At 35.4% G+C, this 19,239-nt stretch overlaps 1 protein-coding gene across 8 annotated transcripts in view; it reads left to right on the top strand.

The window, feature by feature from the left end:
• Positions 1 to 19,239, top strand: part of FSTL5 (follistatin like 5) — a 415,275-nt gene that overhangs the window by 200,527 nt on the left and 195,509 nt on the right. For 7 of the 8 annotated variants that reach the window (XM_040555979.1, XM_040555981.1, XM_040555984.1 and 4 more), the window contains one exon: positions 17,319 to 17,567. In XM_040555979.1, coding sequence (XP_040411913.1) covers positions 17,319 to 17,567 — 249 coding nt within the window. Of the gene's footprint in view, positions 1 to 10,478; positions 10,551 to 17,318; positions 17,568 to 19,239 lie in introns of those variants that run through there. The other variant, XM_040555986.1, reaches the window with a different exon arrangement.

A 19,239-nucleotide genomic window follows, 5' to 3' on the forward strand; every position in this document is an offset into this window, starting at 1 on the left:
TTTTTTTTTTTTGTATATTAGAATGGTGCTTCATATGAATAAGAGCATATTCTTACTGCTAGAAAACAACTGAACTGGTATTGAAAGCAAGTCACGGTGAACGTGTACATTATCAGCGCATCATAAGACAGACATGCCTTTTTTCTAAATGCTTTGACTAGACCAAATAAACAGTATTAATCAGATGTTTTCCTAAGCTGATTTCTGTGTATTTCCTTAGATGCGAATTTAGGAGCTAAAATCACATGCTTAAGATGTTTCACTATCTTTATATCTTCCATCAACCTCAAGTTTAGTCATGACAAATCAATTTTTAAAGCATTACACCGATTGTGTTTTCAAGCTGATAGCTACCCTGCAAGAAGCCTGAATTACAGGGAAGGTTTTTCCTCCTTCCCCAAAATCAGAATGAAGAATATAAATGTAAGGTAGTCAGGGTGATCTTGAGGATGAGTTCAGAAGTGAGAAATAGGAAGATGTGCCCTTGTTGTTGATCATCAAATTCTAGGGACCAAATTGAAAATTGGGGGAAAAAGTTATATTTTTTTCATCTGTTCTTTTTTTGCAGGGTGTTTTATCTTAAAAAAGAGTCTGTTAGATATTTTTATGAAATTGCACAATACTTTACAGTCAAAAGCATTAAGAAAATTCATTATAGATTTTTCTATGTTATTAGAAAACAATCATAACCAATATGAATAGGGCTAGAAAAAATCAGTCTATCCACTAAAAACTTTTTTTGTCAGTTGATTTGTTCTTTTTTACTTCCATAGGAACGTAGATCTCTCTGAGTGTTGCATTTATATAAATCTGCTGTTCACCGTGCATAAATTCAATCAGGAATATAGCTAACTCTGCTTTCATATCAGTGTGTATTCAATAATGTAAGAGGGTAACTCCTCAGTTATCTGTTCTGTACTGTAAGATGATATATCCTTGACTTTTATAAACAAACTTATAGATTCATAAGCAGCACACAGCATGATTTCTCATTTTTACAACCCCAAAGTTAAGCAAATGTTAAATGAATATGAGGAATAGTCCATTTGCGTGAAACAAATAACAATAACAAAAAACTCAAAACAAACAAAGAAAAACCAACAACTAAGGACAACCAAACCAAACAAAACTCAGACCCTGAAAGCCTTCCAAGTTTAGTCACTAGCACTTGGTATAATTTCTGTGTTAGCTGCAGGAATCAGATGGTATCAACGCAACTTCAGATGGTGCACTTAACACTTTGCTCAATTATTTTAAATGTTCTGATCTCATATCTTTGTTCTTTGCATGCACTTTGAATATTCTGCATAACAATACAAATGCAATTTTCTTTTAGTTGCAATTGTTCTATTAAAGCCTAAGCACAAAGACATAACTTTTTTTTTTCTTTTTGTAAACGGGCGCATAAGTGTTGAGCTTGTGCATGCAACAAATAGAAAGACAGACCGTGTTGAGAGTGCCACTGTATCTGTTAACAGTAGTCCTGTTTAATATTACATCATTAAACAGTTGAAAGCAATCATGTTTGTGTCTGCTCATTAATGGTTAGCTCGCTAACAAAAAACAACATGAATATGTTCAACTTCTTCTATTCATCAGGAAACATGTAAAAATTTAAGACTTTAAAAATTAGCATGACTCATTTTCAAATAATATAATTAATTTCTATCTTTGTCAAATGTTTTTACCTGGGAAAAACTTTTTGGAAGATTTTTTTTTTCTCCAGAAGTTGTTTTTATGCTTCTTTCAGTTTGGTTTTGTTTAATGATTTTTAATGAGAGAGCAAATGCAGGAAAGAGAAAATATTAATTTTACGAGGTCTCAAGCTGTTGATGTTATCGAATGTCTGATTCAGTTTCTTTAAGATCAAAACAAGATCAGCACAGAAAAACTGGAGAAGAAGAGGCAATCAAAGGCAGAAAATTCAGCTTCTGTCTCTGGGGAGGTTTCATTCGTACCTGGTTGCTACAGAAACACAAAACGCGAACATGACCTAATCTCATACCAGGCAAACTCCTGCAGTTGTTGGGGGTTGTTTAGGATAATGCTTTAGGTCACAGACTTGTAGCAGTGCTACAAGCGCTACAAGTGTGGAGTTGTCCAGGGCAAACTAACCAGTCTCTTTCTAGATGATGGTAAGAGATCATCTTCAAGGAGAAGTGAAAAAGCAAACCAGAACATTATAGTGTTGATACAAAGAAGAGTATAAAACAGTCATTAATTATTTAATGTTAATACATTAGGTAAATGAAAACTGCCTTCTCAATGCTGCTCCTTGAGTTAGGAAGAACATCAGACTCCTGATGGAGATTAAGATGCTCATACTCTCCATTGTCACGGGTGGTCCCATCACCTTGGCATTCATCAGTTCAGTTGAAGGTCTCTGTGCAAATGTGATAAGTGCTATAGCCCTTGTCTGAGTACTGTTTTGCAGTTTATGTAGAATATGAGCATGTTCTTTGAGTTTAGATGTTGGGACAGAATCACTGCAAAGGCTGGAATTGCAGCAAGGTTTGAATTACTTCTGCAGCAGTCCTACTTTAGATTGTATTGTATGGAGCATTAGAATAATTGATTTCTCAAAGAAGAAAGCTTTCCAATTCTTGTTTTCAGGACAAAATGCGAGCTCGTGAAAATAGGATGTACTGGGGAAACGTGTCAGAATTTTTACTGTGATGTTGACTCCAAAATAAACTTTTGGTTAGTATCAAAGGGAGAAAATTAGTCACTTCACAGTAACTTGCTAATAGCAGTTGAAAATGCAGGGAAGTCAAAGTCAGATTCATTATTCGATCAAAGATTTCTGCATCTTACATATCTATCAACTGAGTATTACAGTACTGACAACTTCAACAAATAAAAATCGTGAGATTATACCCCAAATCTAGCTTTTAAATGAATAAATTGATTTTATTCACATTTTAATTTCCCAATACTTCTCTTACAAAGTGGATTTGATCATTTTTTTAAACCTTTGTATGTTATATGCGTTATCCATTATCCATTATATTATTATGGAGAACCGTATTTATGTTTACGTGTTCTTTATACTACTGTACACGCATTCAGCGATTTTAAAGAAAATATCTAGAATATAGCTAACATCTTAGGCTATCTAAATATGTCTGTCAGACTTTATCTGCACGGTATCTGTTTGCATCAATGATATTAAAAGAGTTCTGCAGGTACTATAGAAAGAAACTTTTGTACTTCAGAGTAATAAACCGATCAATTATGAGTGAGTGAAGCCACAAGGCAAGCACTTTGCAGTTTCAGCCGGTGTCACCGTTTTGAAAATTTTCAGTGGATGTTTTTACTGTAGTGCACAGGTAATAAATAATGGGAGAGTGTGCCCTCCATGTGTCTCTGAAAAAAAAAATCAGCTTGATTTGATTGAGTTGTAGCATGAACAGAACTTTGATAATTTTTACTTGCAGAGTTAATCTGTGATGTTCATGTGAATGGACTCTTATGGTTAAGACAGTTGTTCTCCAGAAATGTTCCCTCAAGAAGGGAAAGACATGATGTAAAAATATGATTCTTATGGGGTGAGGCAGAGGGAGGAAGATAAAACTTGAGATAAACACTTTCTCATTGGCATAGCATATATACTCAGACAAAAGCACTTCACTCTGATACAGTTAAGATATGTTGAAAAAAATTAAGCAATACATTTGTGAATATTCTTCACACCAATTATCAAATTCAGGTAGAAAATTTAGAATAAATCTAAAGGAAATATTTTTTTTCCTAGATGGTAGGTTTTCCAATTATTTTTTGTGAAAACTGCATATGAGCTCCAGAGAGCTTTACACACAAATGATGGATCATTTTGCTGTTTTCTAGATGTTGTAATGCTAAGAGAATTCTGTGAAAATCCTTTCTGAATCCATGTATAGTAATACTAATGAAACTGCTGTTTGCCTTTGGTTGGGCATTGAAGAAATGGTGCAGATTAAATTCTGTACAAAAAAAAAAAAAAAAAGGATGTATTTAAGGGCACTTTTAAGGGCAAATTTCACTAACCAACATGATTGGAAGTACACTGACATCCCAATTCATAAGAAATAACTGTGGCAGTTTATGGATTAAGCTGCTTAATATACATATATTGGCTTTTGGAAAACTGCAGTAAGTTAGTTGGGTCATTCAAGTAATTTTAAACTAATGAGTCAAGTCGCACAGGTCTCAGATTTCTTTGCCAGTTTTCGAACTGTTGTAAATTGAAAGATCAGCTGGTGGCCCTTAAGCACAGAGAAAATATATTCTGCATTATAATTTCAGTCATTGAACTAAACTCTTTGTGAGGAAAACAATTGTAAAAATTTAGTTACGAAGACATTGCAAGTTAAAAAGTATTTGCACTGATATGCTTATATCAATTCAGAGTTTTCAAGCATAAACAAGGTTTGTTGACCTGTAATAATTTTCAATTCAGTGTAATACAAAATAAATCTAGTATCCTTGCTTCTTGTTGCCCAAAATGCTTTTTCTCACAACAGTGCTTATTTCTCCATTTGTAAAAAGCAAATTTATGTCTGTCTCATTTCATAAATTTCTTGAAATCGCTAAAGAAAGTATGATGCATAACATATTGTTTACCTTTATTAATGTGAATCAGAATTAGCTTTCCTTTTGGAAATTACATGTAAAAAGAATATAACAGGATTTTCATTATATTAGAAAAATTTCAGCACTTCACTAGCTAAAACATTGAAAGAATTGACAGTGATTCAGTGTCTGAGCTTACCATAATTTACAAGTTAACCTTTCTCCATTTTACAGTGGGATGAAATGCAGCAACCGAAGTGGAAGTGCGGCAGTTATGAATCACTATTGATGTTCCTGTAGCCAGTACTTCCTTGAATAGTAGCTTAAAATGATAGTCTGCTCTTTATGGTTTTCTACGATTAATTCTGTAGCTTGGATTTGTGAAATGCTTAATGATTCTATTACTGTAGCCCTAAATTAATTCATGCATAGCAATGCTAGAAGGTTTTGTCAATTTTTAATATTATTAACAAAACAAAAAAAAAGTATTTTTTCCATTTCTGGAATATGTTCGTCACTAGTTGGAAGTTACATCAACTATTACAAGAAGCATGACAGTTGGAATATCTGACTGGAACTTTTATTTCTATTGAAAACTAAATGCTTTCTTGTTCATAAAGATGTATATGCATTTTCTTATAAGTTTTGATATCCCATGATGTAGGAGAAAGGAACTCTCTGTATTTTTAGTTTAACTTGCTTTGACATATTATTAGAAGTTCTAAAAGAGTAAAACATGATTCTATAATGAACTATTTTCGCAAACACCAGACTTACAAAATTTAAACTGTCTTACAATGGTTTAGCAGTAAAACCAGATTATATATATATATATATTTAATTAATTTTATTTTATTTTTAGGAATTATGTTTTAAAAAATATAATTAGTTTAAGTGTGGAATTAGAAAATATGTATTAGTCACATTGCTCAAATAAGTCATCCCACTGTTGCATTATGTTTTGTTAGTGGAAGAAATTGCTTTTATATTTATTTGAATGGACAGCTCTCTTTTGTTTAGCAGGTAATTTTAAATATTTAATTAGTATAAAGATGCACATATAGATATAGAAATAGTTTTAAGTAGACTGTTTATGTGCGATATTGCTTTTATAATTTCATCAAAAAGGAATATTCTCATATAGTTATCATGTCAAGATTATTTTTAATACTTCACTTCATGTATTTTTCCTTTCATGGAGCAATAGTCTCTCTAAATAGAGAGCTGGGAAAGCATTTACTATTCCACTTTAGTACAGTCTAGCTTTTATTTATTTATTTATTTAGGTAAATGTAGATAATTAGGTTCACTCTAACTCCTTCAGGAACAAAAACAAAAACAAAACTTTTGCTGAGTATATAAGAATATATAGAGGAGATAGGATCAATCCTGCTCAGAAGAAAGGGCATACAAAGTGCGTTTTCACTTCCTAAGTAACTTAAAAAGGCAGAATTGTCATGAATGTTCAAGCTTACTTGATATGATGATTTTTATTTAATAAACTCCAAAGACAAATGGTGTTGCTTCACCATCTATATGTCTATTCTTAGTAAAGACATTCTTTTTGAGACTCATTTTTGCTGTCTCCAAAGGTTCATTTTCAGATACTGTATGCCATTTGGAACAATATTTACATTTTGTAGGTTTTTCTCAGTTTTCAGAAGTCCAGAGTTACATGGTTCATTGGTGTCAAAGTTTGTTAGCTGAGTCGTGTCTTTGTGAGATAAAATAAAACAGTAGATCCAGTCTTCTATGTAACTCTGAAGTTATTTTTTCTTGCTCCTGTCAGGAAGAGGGCAACTAAGAAACAGCGTCCTTTGCTGAACAATGCACAGCAATATTTTTTCCTTATGTATTTTGTCCTAATCTGTTGCGAGAAATACTTAATGACTAGAAATACATCCTAGCAGACAAAATTTAATGTGTCCTTTGCATTTACCCTTATACAATATATGAGAAACTTTACAAGGTTTTTTACAGTAAAAGAAACCAACACACTAATTCACAGACAGATGCTACTGTTTTGCAATATCCTGAAAGTAACTGCTAAAGATGAATGGAAAATACTGATTATCCGCTGCCCTGATTATCTTTGTTGGGATTTTCAAATCTTGCATAATGCTATCAGGAATAATTTCCAAGTGCTTCCTAAATGATGAGCAGTTCCATAAATGAGTAATAATTTTCAGTGTAGCAGCTTCAAGCTCATATCTATTTTTCAGTGATAGATGTTAGTCTCCTGCTGATATCTGCAGACATTTTTAAATAGAACTATATACTTCTGTTGATACTGATGCAGATGAAATTTTAAAAAGATCTCGCCTACTCTGTGTCTAATACAAAGATGGACACAGTCTACAAATTGAGATATGATACAAGTATGCAATGTTTTGCTGTTGTTTTTTTTCTGAAGGGCTTGTAAAATCATAGTCCACCTTAATAACTGTTACACTGTTAAATTAATGTTTAAGTTTCAGATAGGAAAAGGAGATGGACTATATTAGTCTCTCATTACTTTTGTCAGAGAAACTGAATTAGAAATTCTGTATATAAAAATTATCCTCATATTCCTCTATACATATTTGTTCCCTAAAAAAAAAAACAACACGCGGATTAGCAGTTTAGACGTTATTGTGGGATTTTCTATTTTTTTTTTTAACCTATGCAATTTCATCATTGACATATTTGGATTTTTTTTTCCTGTTGTCCTTCCTCTCCCAGCCCTCAAATGTTCTTGCAGGATTTCCTAACATATGCAGTGCTAGTTAAGCTCTTGCATAGTGTTCCTGTACTGGGTCTGCTGGGACAGAGTTCATTTTCTTCATAGCAGCCTTGTATGGTGCTGTAGACTGGTGATAAAGACAGTGTTGGTTACAGACCAGTGCTTTAGCTATTGCTGAGCATCCAGGCCTTCTCTTTTTCCCACTGCCTCCCTCAAAGCCAGTAGGCTGGAGTTGGGCAAGAAGCTGGGAACTGATCTGGCCAGGAAGGCAGACCCTAGCTGACCAAAGGGATATCCCATACCTCATGTCGTTGTGCTCAGCAATAAAATACTGGGGAAGGAAGGAAGGAAGAGAAAGTGGGGGACTTTCATAGCTAGGACACACAGCCTTAAGGCTCTGCTTTCCAGGGGGTGGCTGGACACCTGCTGGTGGGAAGCAGTGAAGGAATTCCTTATGGAATTCCTGCCCTATTCCAGAGTGAGGGCGAGCCAATGACCGGGTGGGGCTTGGTTGCCATCCAGGGCCAACCCACAGAGTTCCTTTGTAACAACTCAAACGAAGTCAGCAACATCAAGTTTACTAGGAGGAAATGTTTTTATTCAGTAAAACTGAAAATGTTTGACATTTCCATTTTAGGTTTCCCTGAACAGCAATGATCCTGCTTTTGAACCACATGGTTTCAATGCAGCTCAATCTCTATGCTGCCTTTTCTAGTAGAGATCCCTGAGGAAGATAGCTGAAAGCTATCATAGCTCTGTTCTGAAGGGAAGGCTTTGAAGTACTGCCCCAGCCCCCCCCACCCAAAAAAAAAAAAAATCACCAAAAAACCAACTCAACAACAAAACAAAACAATAACAACAACAAAAACACAACCAAAACCAACAACAAAACAGCATTAATGTCATACGTGGGAATTGTGTAATATCTGCAGTATGGTATGCTAGTTTGCACTGTGGATAGTTAAAGGGCCTCTTCGGTGCCAGCTACCTAATCAGAGGATAAGTTAAAATTTCTGTTTATAATGTTATTTGATATATAAGCATATTTAATCATAGGGAAAGCCTATGGGGGAAACAGTAGTCATTTGAGTACATACTGTTAGCTGAAAATTGTCAAATCTATTCTTCATGTGAAAAGTTACCACAGAGGAAGAGTTAATATTGCTGTGTGGTACAATAGTTCTAACTTTAGCTTTTGAGTCCAAATCGTAGCAGCTTTTCCGATATTTAACTGAGCCCTCAGTAAAAGGGAAATTCCAGTCAATAATTTAACTGAGACTTATGTTTATTTTGATCATTGCTCTTAAAGCTAATCTTATTACTAGTAGTAGTATTTTTTAAATAACACGTGAACACTACTTAGGCTGCTTTGTCTGGACTAAGCTAAGCCTTTGTGATTCTCAACAGGCCGTATTTCAATTAGATGTTGAAAAGTGTGAAGGTTTGTTCGAGTGGTGACCTTCTCAGGCCTGCAGTAGCTGCGATGCCCCCATTTCCTGCTTCTGTGTGGCTGGCAGAACCGAGGGCTGCCTGCTCTAACATAGTGGTCACTGGTCAAATGTAAGGAGGATGATCAGGGAAGGGGATTTTTACGAGGCTTATTATGTTGACAGGAGTTTGTCTCCTTTTGCAACACTTTCATACTGGGTTCCTCCAAGCAAGTGAACATCCAGGACCATAATTTCACCTGAGGGAGCCCACATACCCCTGTACTCTGAGGTTGCATGCAAAGACCCTGCCATCTGGGCCCTGGGCACAAGGCTGGAACATGGTCATGCAGCTCTCAGGTGGCAAAACAGGCTTTGGTTCAGGGAGAAATGGGAACTGGGCACTGCTCTGGAGAAAAGGCTGGGAACGGTGCCTGCAGCTGCTGTTGGTGAGGGTCAGGAGCCAGAGGGCCGCATGGATGCAGGCTGCTTGGCACTGGGGCTGGGAGGAGGCCGCGTGTGGTGGCAGCTGACAGGGAAAGGGAGGAGCAGGTGGAGACTGAGCTTCAGGAAGGTGGGAGATGTTTCCATCTACCACGCAGATGGCAGATGTTTGATGTTATTGTGTTGGTTGGGGTTGTGTTTTCACTTTTTTTTTTTTTTGGCTAGGCTGGATGTGGCTCTGGGCAGCCTGCTCTAGTTGGCAACCCTGCCCAGAGCAGGGGGCTTGAAACTAGATGATCTTTAAGGTCCTTTTCAACCCAGGCCATTCTATGATTTGTATTTATTTATTTATTTACTACATGGTGTTTTGTGCCATCTTCTCTTTGGTTCAAGCTGAGGAAGTATAGTTTGATTTTTTCTGCTTTCTGAGAAAGCTAAATCCCGTAAAGTTTGCTCAAGAGAGTTGCGAAGTGCTGGTAAGTGAGAAGAGGTTTCAGATGGGCAAAGGTGCCAAGCTGACTGTTTCTGACCAACGGTTAAATATTTTCAGGGAGATTAAGTATTTCAGGTTAATACTAGGGTATGCAACACTTAGAAATCTTCTTGATCTTACAGTTCTTGTTGTGTTTGTTTGTTTGTTACTCCTTTTACTCACTGTTGTTTTCTATATTTATTCATTTATACACACATTTAGAAGTGTGGGATTTTCTACCAGTTTGGTCCTCATCTGTCTTTGCAGGAGAATAAGAAAATCACTTTATTTGAATACTCAAGGCAAGCATTCTCCTAAGAATTTGGCATGACTTTCAAAGAAAAAAAACCATGTGCAGCCATGGAGGCTTTGTCTTTATCTGTTCAGTCAGTCCCCACCAATAAACATTGAGCACACCAGAATATTTCAGTCAGGGAGCAAGGAGGTGCAAGTCCTCACAGTACTTCCAGTCCTAAAAAGGGTGGTTTTTGGGTGGTGGGACGGGGGGATGCGCAGGGACGAATGGAATACAGGACAGGGCTCAGCCAAAAATTGATTGTAGGCACAGGCAAAGTGAACTGTTGCATAAAGTACTCTAGCTTAGTTGCTGCAGAGGGAAACCCATGGCCCAGAAAGCTATTGGCTAGCTAAGTGTGCAGTTTACTGTTGCTCCTACAGGTGGGAGCAAGACTCTGAGATGTGGGAAATCAAAGTGGCTGCAGCTGAGGGCAGGGGGCTTGCCCTGACTCTTCAGGGCCGTGCTGCTTGCTTTTTAAAATTAATTTATCATTCCTTCCCCTCTCTATCTTTAAAGCACTGGTGCTGCTACCATACAAGTCTTTATTTTGCCCTTCTCTCTCTCTCTGAGAAACTTTGAAGACATCCACTGCTTTCAGTGACAGCTAAGGCTGGTGAGGCTCCTTTGCCACCACAGGTAAAGCGCTGCACTCTGTAGCAGTACTTGTCTGACCAGTACCTTGTGTAAGTCAGAGATAGCTACAGGGTGTTGTTTTGCTTGTTGCCGGGTCATAGAAAACACAGTGAGGAAAGAATGGGAGGGGAAACAACACAAAAACAAACAAAAAACAAGGCAAGCTATGGCACAATTTTGCAACAAAATCAAACTTACTTCTGTGAATGTATACAGTTATTTAAAAATAGAGATTTTAAGTTTCTTAGCTTACTTCTGCTCTTATGAAAGGCTTGATATTGATATGGCAAAGGATAAGTTATTGAAAGGAATGCCCAGGAAGGAATTGCTTGGGCTATCTGTTACGAGAAGCACTTTCTGGTGTCGAAATGGGATAGTTTATATTATTATTATTATTATTTATTTTTGAGAGTCCTGCTGCACAAATATTTTAGTCTTCTAAACCACTTAGTAGAAAATTATTTCAGTAAAACTTGCATTGTTGTATATCTGTGCAACTGTTGTTTTGAACTCCATATTTTAAATTCTGCTTTGTGTTTTAAAACTGTCCCTCATGTTTTATCCATTCATTTTCATAACTGAATACTTGCAGGCATTTTGTTGTGGTTAATTAGAGTGAGGTAGCATACTCTTGTACTTATATATTGGTAATCTTTAAAAGTTCTTTTAGCTGCTGTCTCATTACCATAACCTTACAAGGTTATGCCTTAACAGTATGAATCTGAGTCCCATTTATATTTGTGTGCTATTGAACTCCTTACTGAAAAGGTCTTCATGTGATTTTTGTCCACAAAGCCTCTTGTGGACAGCCTTTCACCATTATGAATGGGAGTCTGTTTCAAGTGGCATTTCTCTGTTTTATATGTAATTATTGTATTCAAACTCTCCCTCTGACTGTGTTTGAATTGCTACTATAACCATTGTCCTTGTGGTGAAAGATAAGTGTAATTTTAAGATTATCTTGTCTTCTATGAGCATTTTTTTCCCTCATCATACCTGTGACATGACAAATCTTATTCCTTTCTCTTCTACAAAATTTAATTATACAAACAAGTGGTTCTTTGTTTCTGTTAAGAGGAATGCGCTTTGAACTTGACTATTGTACCCTGGGTTTTTTATTCTCAACTTTACTCTCCTGCAGTCAGGAAAAAGGTAGTATTTAAGTAATTTTTCTCAACAGGTTCTTGCTATGGTTTCCCCTTCCTCTTGTGTCCTTCTTCTGTCTCCTCTGCTACATAGAGACAAAGAACTTCAGGATGTATGGACAATTAATTGAGTTTTTATTTTTCTTCCCATGCTTAAACTTAAGCCTCTAGACAATTAAAAAAAAAATCAAATGTGAAGAGACAAGTAATTCCGTATAAGTAGAAATGCAAGAGAGACCTCTAAATTTAATCTTTCTTTTGATTGAAAAGAATGGATTATTTTTCAGGCTCAATCTCACAATCTGTAAAATCTTTGTTATCGAGGGTGATTTTTTGGAGCTTCAGGGGGTATGTTTGCTTCTACTTTTATGAGCCTTATTTTGTTAAGTAGTTCATAGTATGAAAGATTATTTAAATTGAAGCTGCCCTGTAATTGTTAAGAATAAGTCTGTTGCAAGATAAAAAGTGAATAAGCATGGAACATAAACCTATATTTTTGTTACTTTAAGGATTTGGAAGAAACGCTTATGTGTTTGTGCATATTTTATAGAAGACATGCGTTAGTTTAAGATTAATTTGGATTCAAATCTGTAAACATGACCACAAGTGATATTTCTCTCCACATCCGCCTTGAGGTGACTGTATTCTGGAGGTCCTGCATCTTCAGAAAAATGTATAAGATGCAAATTGCTAGTAGTGTGTCCAAAAGCTTGACTAAGATAGTCAGAGTTTGGAATGCAGACAGCTTTAACAACTGACTACTAAATTGTATTGCCTGTTAAAAAACATACCAAACAAAACCAAAATTATCTTTTTTTTTTTTCCTTACCTTTGTCTTAAAATCGAAGGAGTGTGTGTGTGTTTTCTTTGCGTTTTTTTTTTTTTCTCCTCTGAGTGTGAGGTCTGACTTGGGTAGGGTGAAGATGCTACAGAATAAAAGTGCTGTGTTATGGCACTTTAATATCATGTTTAGAGAATACTTTGGTAATTGCCCCAAATCCTCTCTCTCTTTATTTTATTAAAGTTAGTTAGTCATATAGGGGAATTTTATTACCACAGGCATTATACTTACAAATTATTGACAATCTTCATTTACTCTGAGATTCTCTCTCTTTTTTTTTCTTCAAATTTTGTCCCTACACAAAATGTTCCCGATCAAAATCAAAAACACTAAATTACTGAAGAAGTTTGTGTGCCAGGAGTGCTGGATAATGAGTAATGCAAATTTAGTGTCTTGTTCAGTCAGTACAATTACAAGCTGTTCTTGCTAGAAATATTAAAAATTGTCGAAGAACTGCTGCTAAAGTACTTCACTTTTTTTAAAAAAAAAGTCTAGATATTTTTAGAAAATATTTACGAACAGATACAGTTCATGCTGAGGTCATGTTCAGTGTTACTGCCCTATTAGTGTTAATGGTAGGCAGCGATCAATTTCCCTACTGCTGCTCTACCCTCGACCTTCCCCCCCCCCCCCTTCATTCCCCACCTCATCTCTTCCAGGATATTCCTGTTTCATGTGAAACTTTAGGCTGTTACCAAGACTGTAATCCTGATGTTCTGTAGGCCTTTCATAGATGATATGATGAAAAAATACAGCTGTAGAGTTGGTATGGTTATTGACAAAATCCTCTTAAATAAAAAGGTGGGGGGGACAGATGGACTGTTGACTCCAGAAATCAGTGTCAGTTATTCATATGCAAGGTATTGACTTATTGTCTCCCAAACTAGTTGCCACTTTGTTTTAAATGTCATGTAGAGAATGCTGTAAGTAATGATAGAAGCCATGAATACAAACTCTATTGTTGAGAGGAGAGTCTGTGTTTGGGAGTGAGGACTCAAGATACAAAAACCCTTTGTGCCTTCCAACCTCAGGCTGACTAGAGAACGGGGTGATTCACATGCTCATGAATTTCTGAAGTCTCCAAGTATGATGCTTCTCTTAACTGATTCATTAGAAGAAAAGTGGATATTCTTGCCAGCCTTTTACATACTGAAACACTCACTTAATTCCCAGATATGAATAAGACAAATGTGGCCTGAAACTAGATCAGTTCTGGGTTCTGTTCCTTCAGCTGGAAATACATATGAGGAATGCTAAGGGACAGCTTGAAGCTCTATTTATGATGACTTGTCTTAAAAGAGAAGTCAAAAACATTTTGCTTTCTCCAATTCTTAAAATAAAAATCATTTTCCATTTATTTGTTCTTTCCTTTTATGTTTGTCTAGAGTTTAATCCAAAAAAACATTGTGACTGCTTTGGCTGCCTTAGGTGTAATATATTTTTAATGATATTTCTTCAAATGTGGCTTTTTAAACTTATGGCTATGATAATTTAAATGTTTCCTGACTTGCAGAGTATGCATTTGCAAATTGAACAACGGACATTTTGTTTTCCATAGTACTGTAGATCCTCTATGAATGCATAGATATTATACTCTATCAGGTGAAAATGCAGAGTATGCTAACTTAGCTGTATTGGTACACACTTTCCTATAATCACGTTGTGCTATTTGTCAAATGTGGACTCCTCTATTGTCACATAAGCAATTCCAATTAAATTGCTGAAAAAAGATTAGCATTCATGGGCAGATCATTTGTCCTCTTGATTTACTTGTTCTCTGTCTCTCTTAATATTGAATATGTTGGGCTGCTTATCTTCTGCACTAAATTGTATGTCCAAATATAAGAACCTAAATTCATCTTGGACTAGTTTACTGTCTAAATCTAAATGCTTAGATGGAAGAACAGCCTTCAGAAAAACCCGGTGTTTTTTGTTTTTGTGACATGTCTGTACTATGAATGGGTTGGAAGGTATGCAAGTTCATAAATTAAAAATAACACAGAACAGCACTTGTTAACATTCAGTAATAGCAGAACTGAAGGTAAAAACTATGTCTGGAGAAGGAACACTACCTGTGTTGACGTCAATTTGAATTTTACAGTTGACTTTGATAGAAGGAGTTGTGTATGAAATTATACATGTAAATACATATGTTGTTTTGGATTAGTTAATGGTATAACATTGAGACATTTATAGAACTTTTCATTAGGGATGAAAGCTTGCTTATTTATTGATATGATTGGTATATGCTGATATATATCAATATTACTATCTATATATTAAGAAAATAATTCTCCCTCATCTGAAAGTAGCTGTTTTTCATTCAGACATCATATTCAATTATAGTACTAAAATGAAGTCCCAAGTGAAGTCTCAAATCAGTTTCTACTTTCACAACAATATACAGCTCTGTACGTTGCTCAAGTACCACACACCTCAATAATTCGGAGCAGTTGTCAGTTTGAGAACTTTATCTTCCAATTCAGAAAGCAGAAACAATAACGATTTATGGACTTTGGCTTCAAACTGCAGCAGTTCTATCACTCCAATGTCCTATAATTGTGCGGCGTGTGTACATGACCAGTGCTGTGAAGTGTGCTTGGATATTGCAAGACTTAACTTTATTTGATGTTAGCAGTAGGGGAAAGAAATGGGATTTAGATTAGTTTTTGTTAAGTAATCTCTGTTGCCTCTTTATAGTTATGACGTGTTGGTACAAGGAGTAATATTTTCAAAAATTAATTGGAAAATTAAAATTTTTGATTAAGTTTGCACATTTCAAGGCTGTTTGGTGCTTTTGAATGTTATGCTCACCAACACCAGCTTGGCCTAAACTGTTTTATACATGTGTATAAAAATGGCTATAATATAGTTAGATAAAATATGTCAGAGGTGAGCGAGTATGTAGTCTTCTCAGCATTGTGCTCAGATTGTTGTAAAATAATATAGCAAAAGGATTTGTCATATCAAAGCCAACTTTCATGGCTGCATGCTTTTTGTACTGTATTGGTCTGTGGAAAAAAGTGGGATCTTTGCTCTACAAGAAAGGAAAGAACCAATGCACTTTTGTCTTGGGTCTAATAATCCTATACGCTTAAGCAGAAAAAGTGTTGAGAATTGACTTCTGCCAGTGAAGTGAAGAACATAGATTCTCAGTAGTTAGGAGAAATGTGTGCCAAGCTGATGTATTTACTCATTAGCTCATTAGCTCTTCACTAAAGAAAATAAATCTAAAACTACTAAATTATGCATTGCCATTTGTTTGTTCATATTTTTTTCCTGTGGGGCAGCCAAGTACTTTTCAGCTTGGCTGTGAGAATGGGGAAGGAATCACAAGGAGTGAGATTACGAGGAGTATATGGTATTTGGGGATTGAGTTCTTAGGAGTTGTTGATTTGACTAGGAGTGAACAGCAAGAGAATAAAATGAGGTTAACTGTGAAGGGCTGTGTCTCTTTCTACATTTGGTGATATTTTAGTATTTTATACTTATTTGTTGATACAATTATGGTCTTTGTATGTACCTATGTTTCTATGTACCTTCTGCATAATCAAAGCATTAGTAACTGCAAGTGGAAATTTCATTTTATTTTTTCATTGTACCTCCCCTTCTTGTTATTAGATGATGCTTTTAATTACAGTTAATTGAACACATGACAATGAACACATGACAATGACTACCTAGTATACCTAGTCATGATACCCAGATTAAATTTGTTTAATTCCAGGCTAATTTATGCTAAGCATTAGGCAGGGTTATAAAAGAAGGATGTTCTCACTTTCTTTACATAATACAAATATCTTATTGAATCTTGCGTACAATTAAAATATACAGATTCTAAGTAGCTTTGAGATATTATTTATATTTTTCTGTATTTGCAAATGACCTAGAGCAGGCCAATAATTACTAGAAAATGGATAATTTTCTAATTCATTCTAGAAGAAGTGAGAACTTCACAAATCCAAAATGCAATTCAGTATTGTAGATGGTCACTGTATCAGTGAACCCAGCTTCTTGAAAAAAGTGGTACCAGAATGGAGAATTACTGCAGGCAGGCTTGATGGTCACAGTATGCTTAAAAGCACTGTCTCTTTGCTTCACTGATATCGTTATTTCTTCTTACATTGCAGTGTTGCATTGTCATTGGCCCTCCAGTACTGTTAAATTACCTGCATTCATGTAACTTTTTTATTTAAGTAGACCTTCCTCTATTAGGAATCCTCTGTAGCTAGAGGAGAGGTTTTGGTAGACTTTTCGTTAATAATAATGACTTGTCTTATTTCACTTCTACTCACGTCCATGCATGTTTTTGTTTGTCTGTGTGTGGTGTTTATTTATTTATTTATTTATGTTTTCCCCCTGCATTTGTGTTGTTTTTTTTTTTTTGTTGCTTTTTGTCTTACACTCATCTGTCCATGTACTGAAGAGTATATGCTGAATCCCACCAATAATTATTCTGGCGTTAGAACAAGAACTTTGCTTAGTAAGTACTTTCTTAAAAGATTCAGAAAACACTTTGTTGGTAAAATTGAGGCAGCTTAATAAAACAGCACTGTTATGACACAGTACAATTTATTGTATGGATTGAAGAGTTGTTATTTTTTTGCACTGCATTTTTCTGACCTGTAAGGTTCATAAAACAATTCTTACTGTGAGGACTTGTAAATAGTAATAAGAGCCTTAGAGTGCTTAAAAAGAAGGCCTGTGGGCAAAATAAGTATTTGATTTTGTCAGATTCTTTGCATGTGATTTGATAGATCTTCTATTACGATTTGTTTTTTTCAGGGTTCATGGGTCAAGATGGGCACTTGGGATCATGCGAAAACAAGTACTGCGGTTTGGGTAGACACTGTGTTGTGAACGGGGAGAGTGGCCAGGCTGAGTGCGTCTGCATGGAGCGCTGCAAGCCGCATTACAAGCCGGTGTGCGGCTCTGACGGAGAGTTCTACGAAAATCATTGTGAAGTGCATCGTGCTGCCTGCCTGAAAAAGCAAAAGGTCACCATTGTCCACAATGAAGATTGCTTTTTTAAAGGTAAGTGCGGCTGTACAAAACACTGCTATTGGTTACGTGTTTTCAAGCAGTTCATTTAAAGAATTATAGAGGCTGCATTGAATGTACAACAATTAAATGACTCTGGAAGGTAATACCATAAGTATGTCACTCCAGAGACATCTTATAGATTTTTTTTTTTTTCTTTGCGTTTATACTTAGTGCTATCTATGAACACCCTTTTTAATCTGAATAAACCAGATTTCTCTTTAGGATCAATCCATAGCAGTTTCATACAGATGTGGCAGTTGACCACATTCGTCTGAATGTACTTACAGTCCCAAAGCCCAAAGTACATTAATCTCTCTTGCAGCAAAAACAGAATTTAAGATTCAGAGGGGTTTGGTAAGGCTGGGGGACCTGTATTTATATTTGGTCTTGAAGTTGATGAATAGGTAGACTGGCAGCTAATTCATGGCTAAATGAGTCTTGCTCGCTTTGAATTTGGACAATCAAGTTTACTTGTGTATTTACCAAAGCGTGCAAGTTAAGCTGCCTTTTCATCTACCGAATTCTGAGAGATGCCAGCCTGAACACTGAGAGATGTGCCTTTATATGAAGCAGCTTATCATACTGAATTGCAGCTTGTTCTGTTTTTATGTATTTTGGGCACACCTTGTGGTTTTCTGGAACTCTGCCAATACGGACCTTGATTAAGTATGTTTGAGTTTTTGGGCAGATTTGTAGTTTGCTGTTACTGGTTAAAACAGACAGATGGCTTTTGGAAAAAAACAGTTTTGAATAATGCCATTTTTAATGAGTCTACCTAGGGGTTGAATTAATTTCTATTCTTTTTAAAGGCTACAAGTTGAGGATATAGTTACATTCTCGGTAATAGAAAACCTGAACTACTCAGTAGGACAAAAATTTGCATGAGCATTAGCTACTTTCACCACAGAAAGAAGTCTACTGAAAACATTTCAATTATATGAAGTTCATATTTCTTATTTAACATTCACTTACATTGTTATATTCCACTTAAATTTTAATCAGAATTTTCAAGGATTTATTCTGGTATAAGGTTGTTCAAATGGAACCAGTTTTAAAATTTTCAAAAATGATCTTTTTTTACGCTACATTTGTTGTTAAGGAGTTGGCATTTAAATGAAATGTTGGAACTCTTTACTAAATCCGAGCATCCCAGGTTATGCACACATCTTAATAACTTTGTTATAACAAAGGGTTTTGTAGTAGAACTGAATAATAATAATAAAAAAAAACCTTAATGTGGACACTGTGTAGAAAATTGATGCATTGTCATAATATATAGACTTTGTCCTGAGGTAGCAGAAAAATTAAAATTTGATTTTAGGATCATAGCATATGTCGCTTGTAGGGAATGATTTGTGCAATAATAAAACATGGATGTTTCTGTCTTGTGTTTCAAAAATCACAATCTTTTTTTTAAAAAAAAAAAAAAACAACTAAGAATTATGTTTTCCTAAGTAGATTTAAAAAAAACAAAACCAAATTCAACACTTTTGTTTTAGATGATACAATACTTAGAGAATAAATGACAGTAACAAACACAAGTGTTTAAATTTATGTGGCTAATTTCAGTCCTTCAGTATGTGATATACACTACAAATAAATTCAGAGCATGTTTGTGAAAAATTAACGTTGCTTTTTCTGAGGGGGAAAATGTGGCAAGATT

Source organism: Cygnus olor, chromosome 4 (assembly GCF_009769625.2).
Source record: "Cygnus olor isolate bCygOlo1 chromosome 4, bCygOlo1.pri.v2, whole genome shotgun sequence".
In the NCBI taxonomy this organism is placed as follows: Eukaryota; Metazoa; Chordata; class Aves; order Anseriformes; family Anatidae; genus Cygnus; species Cygnus olor.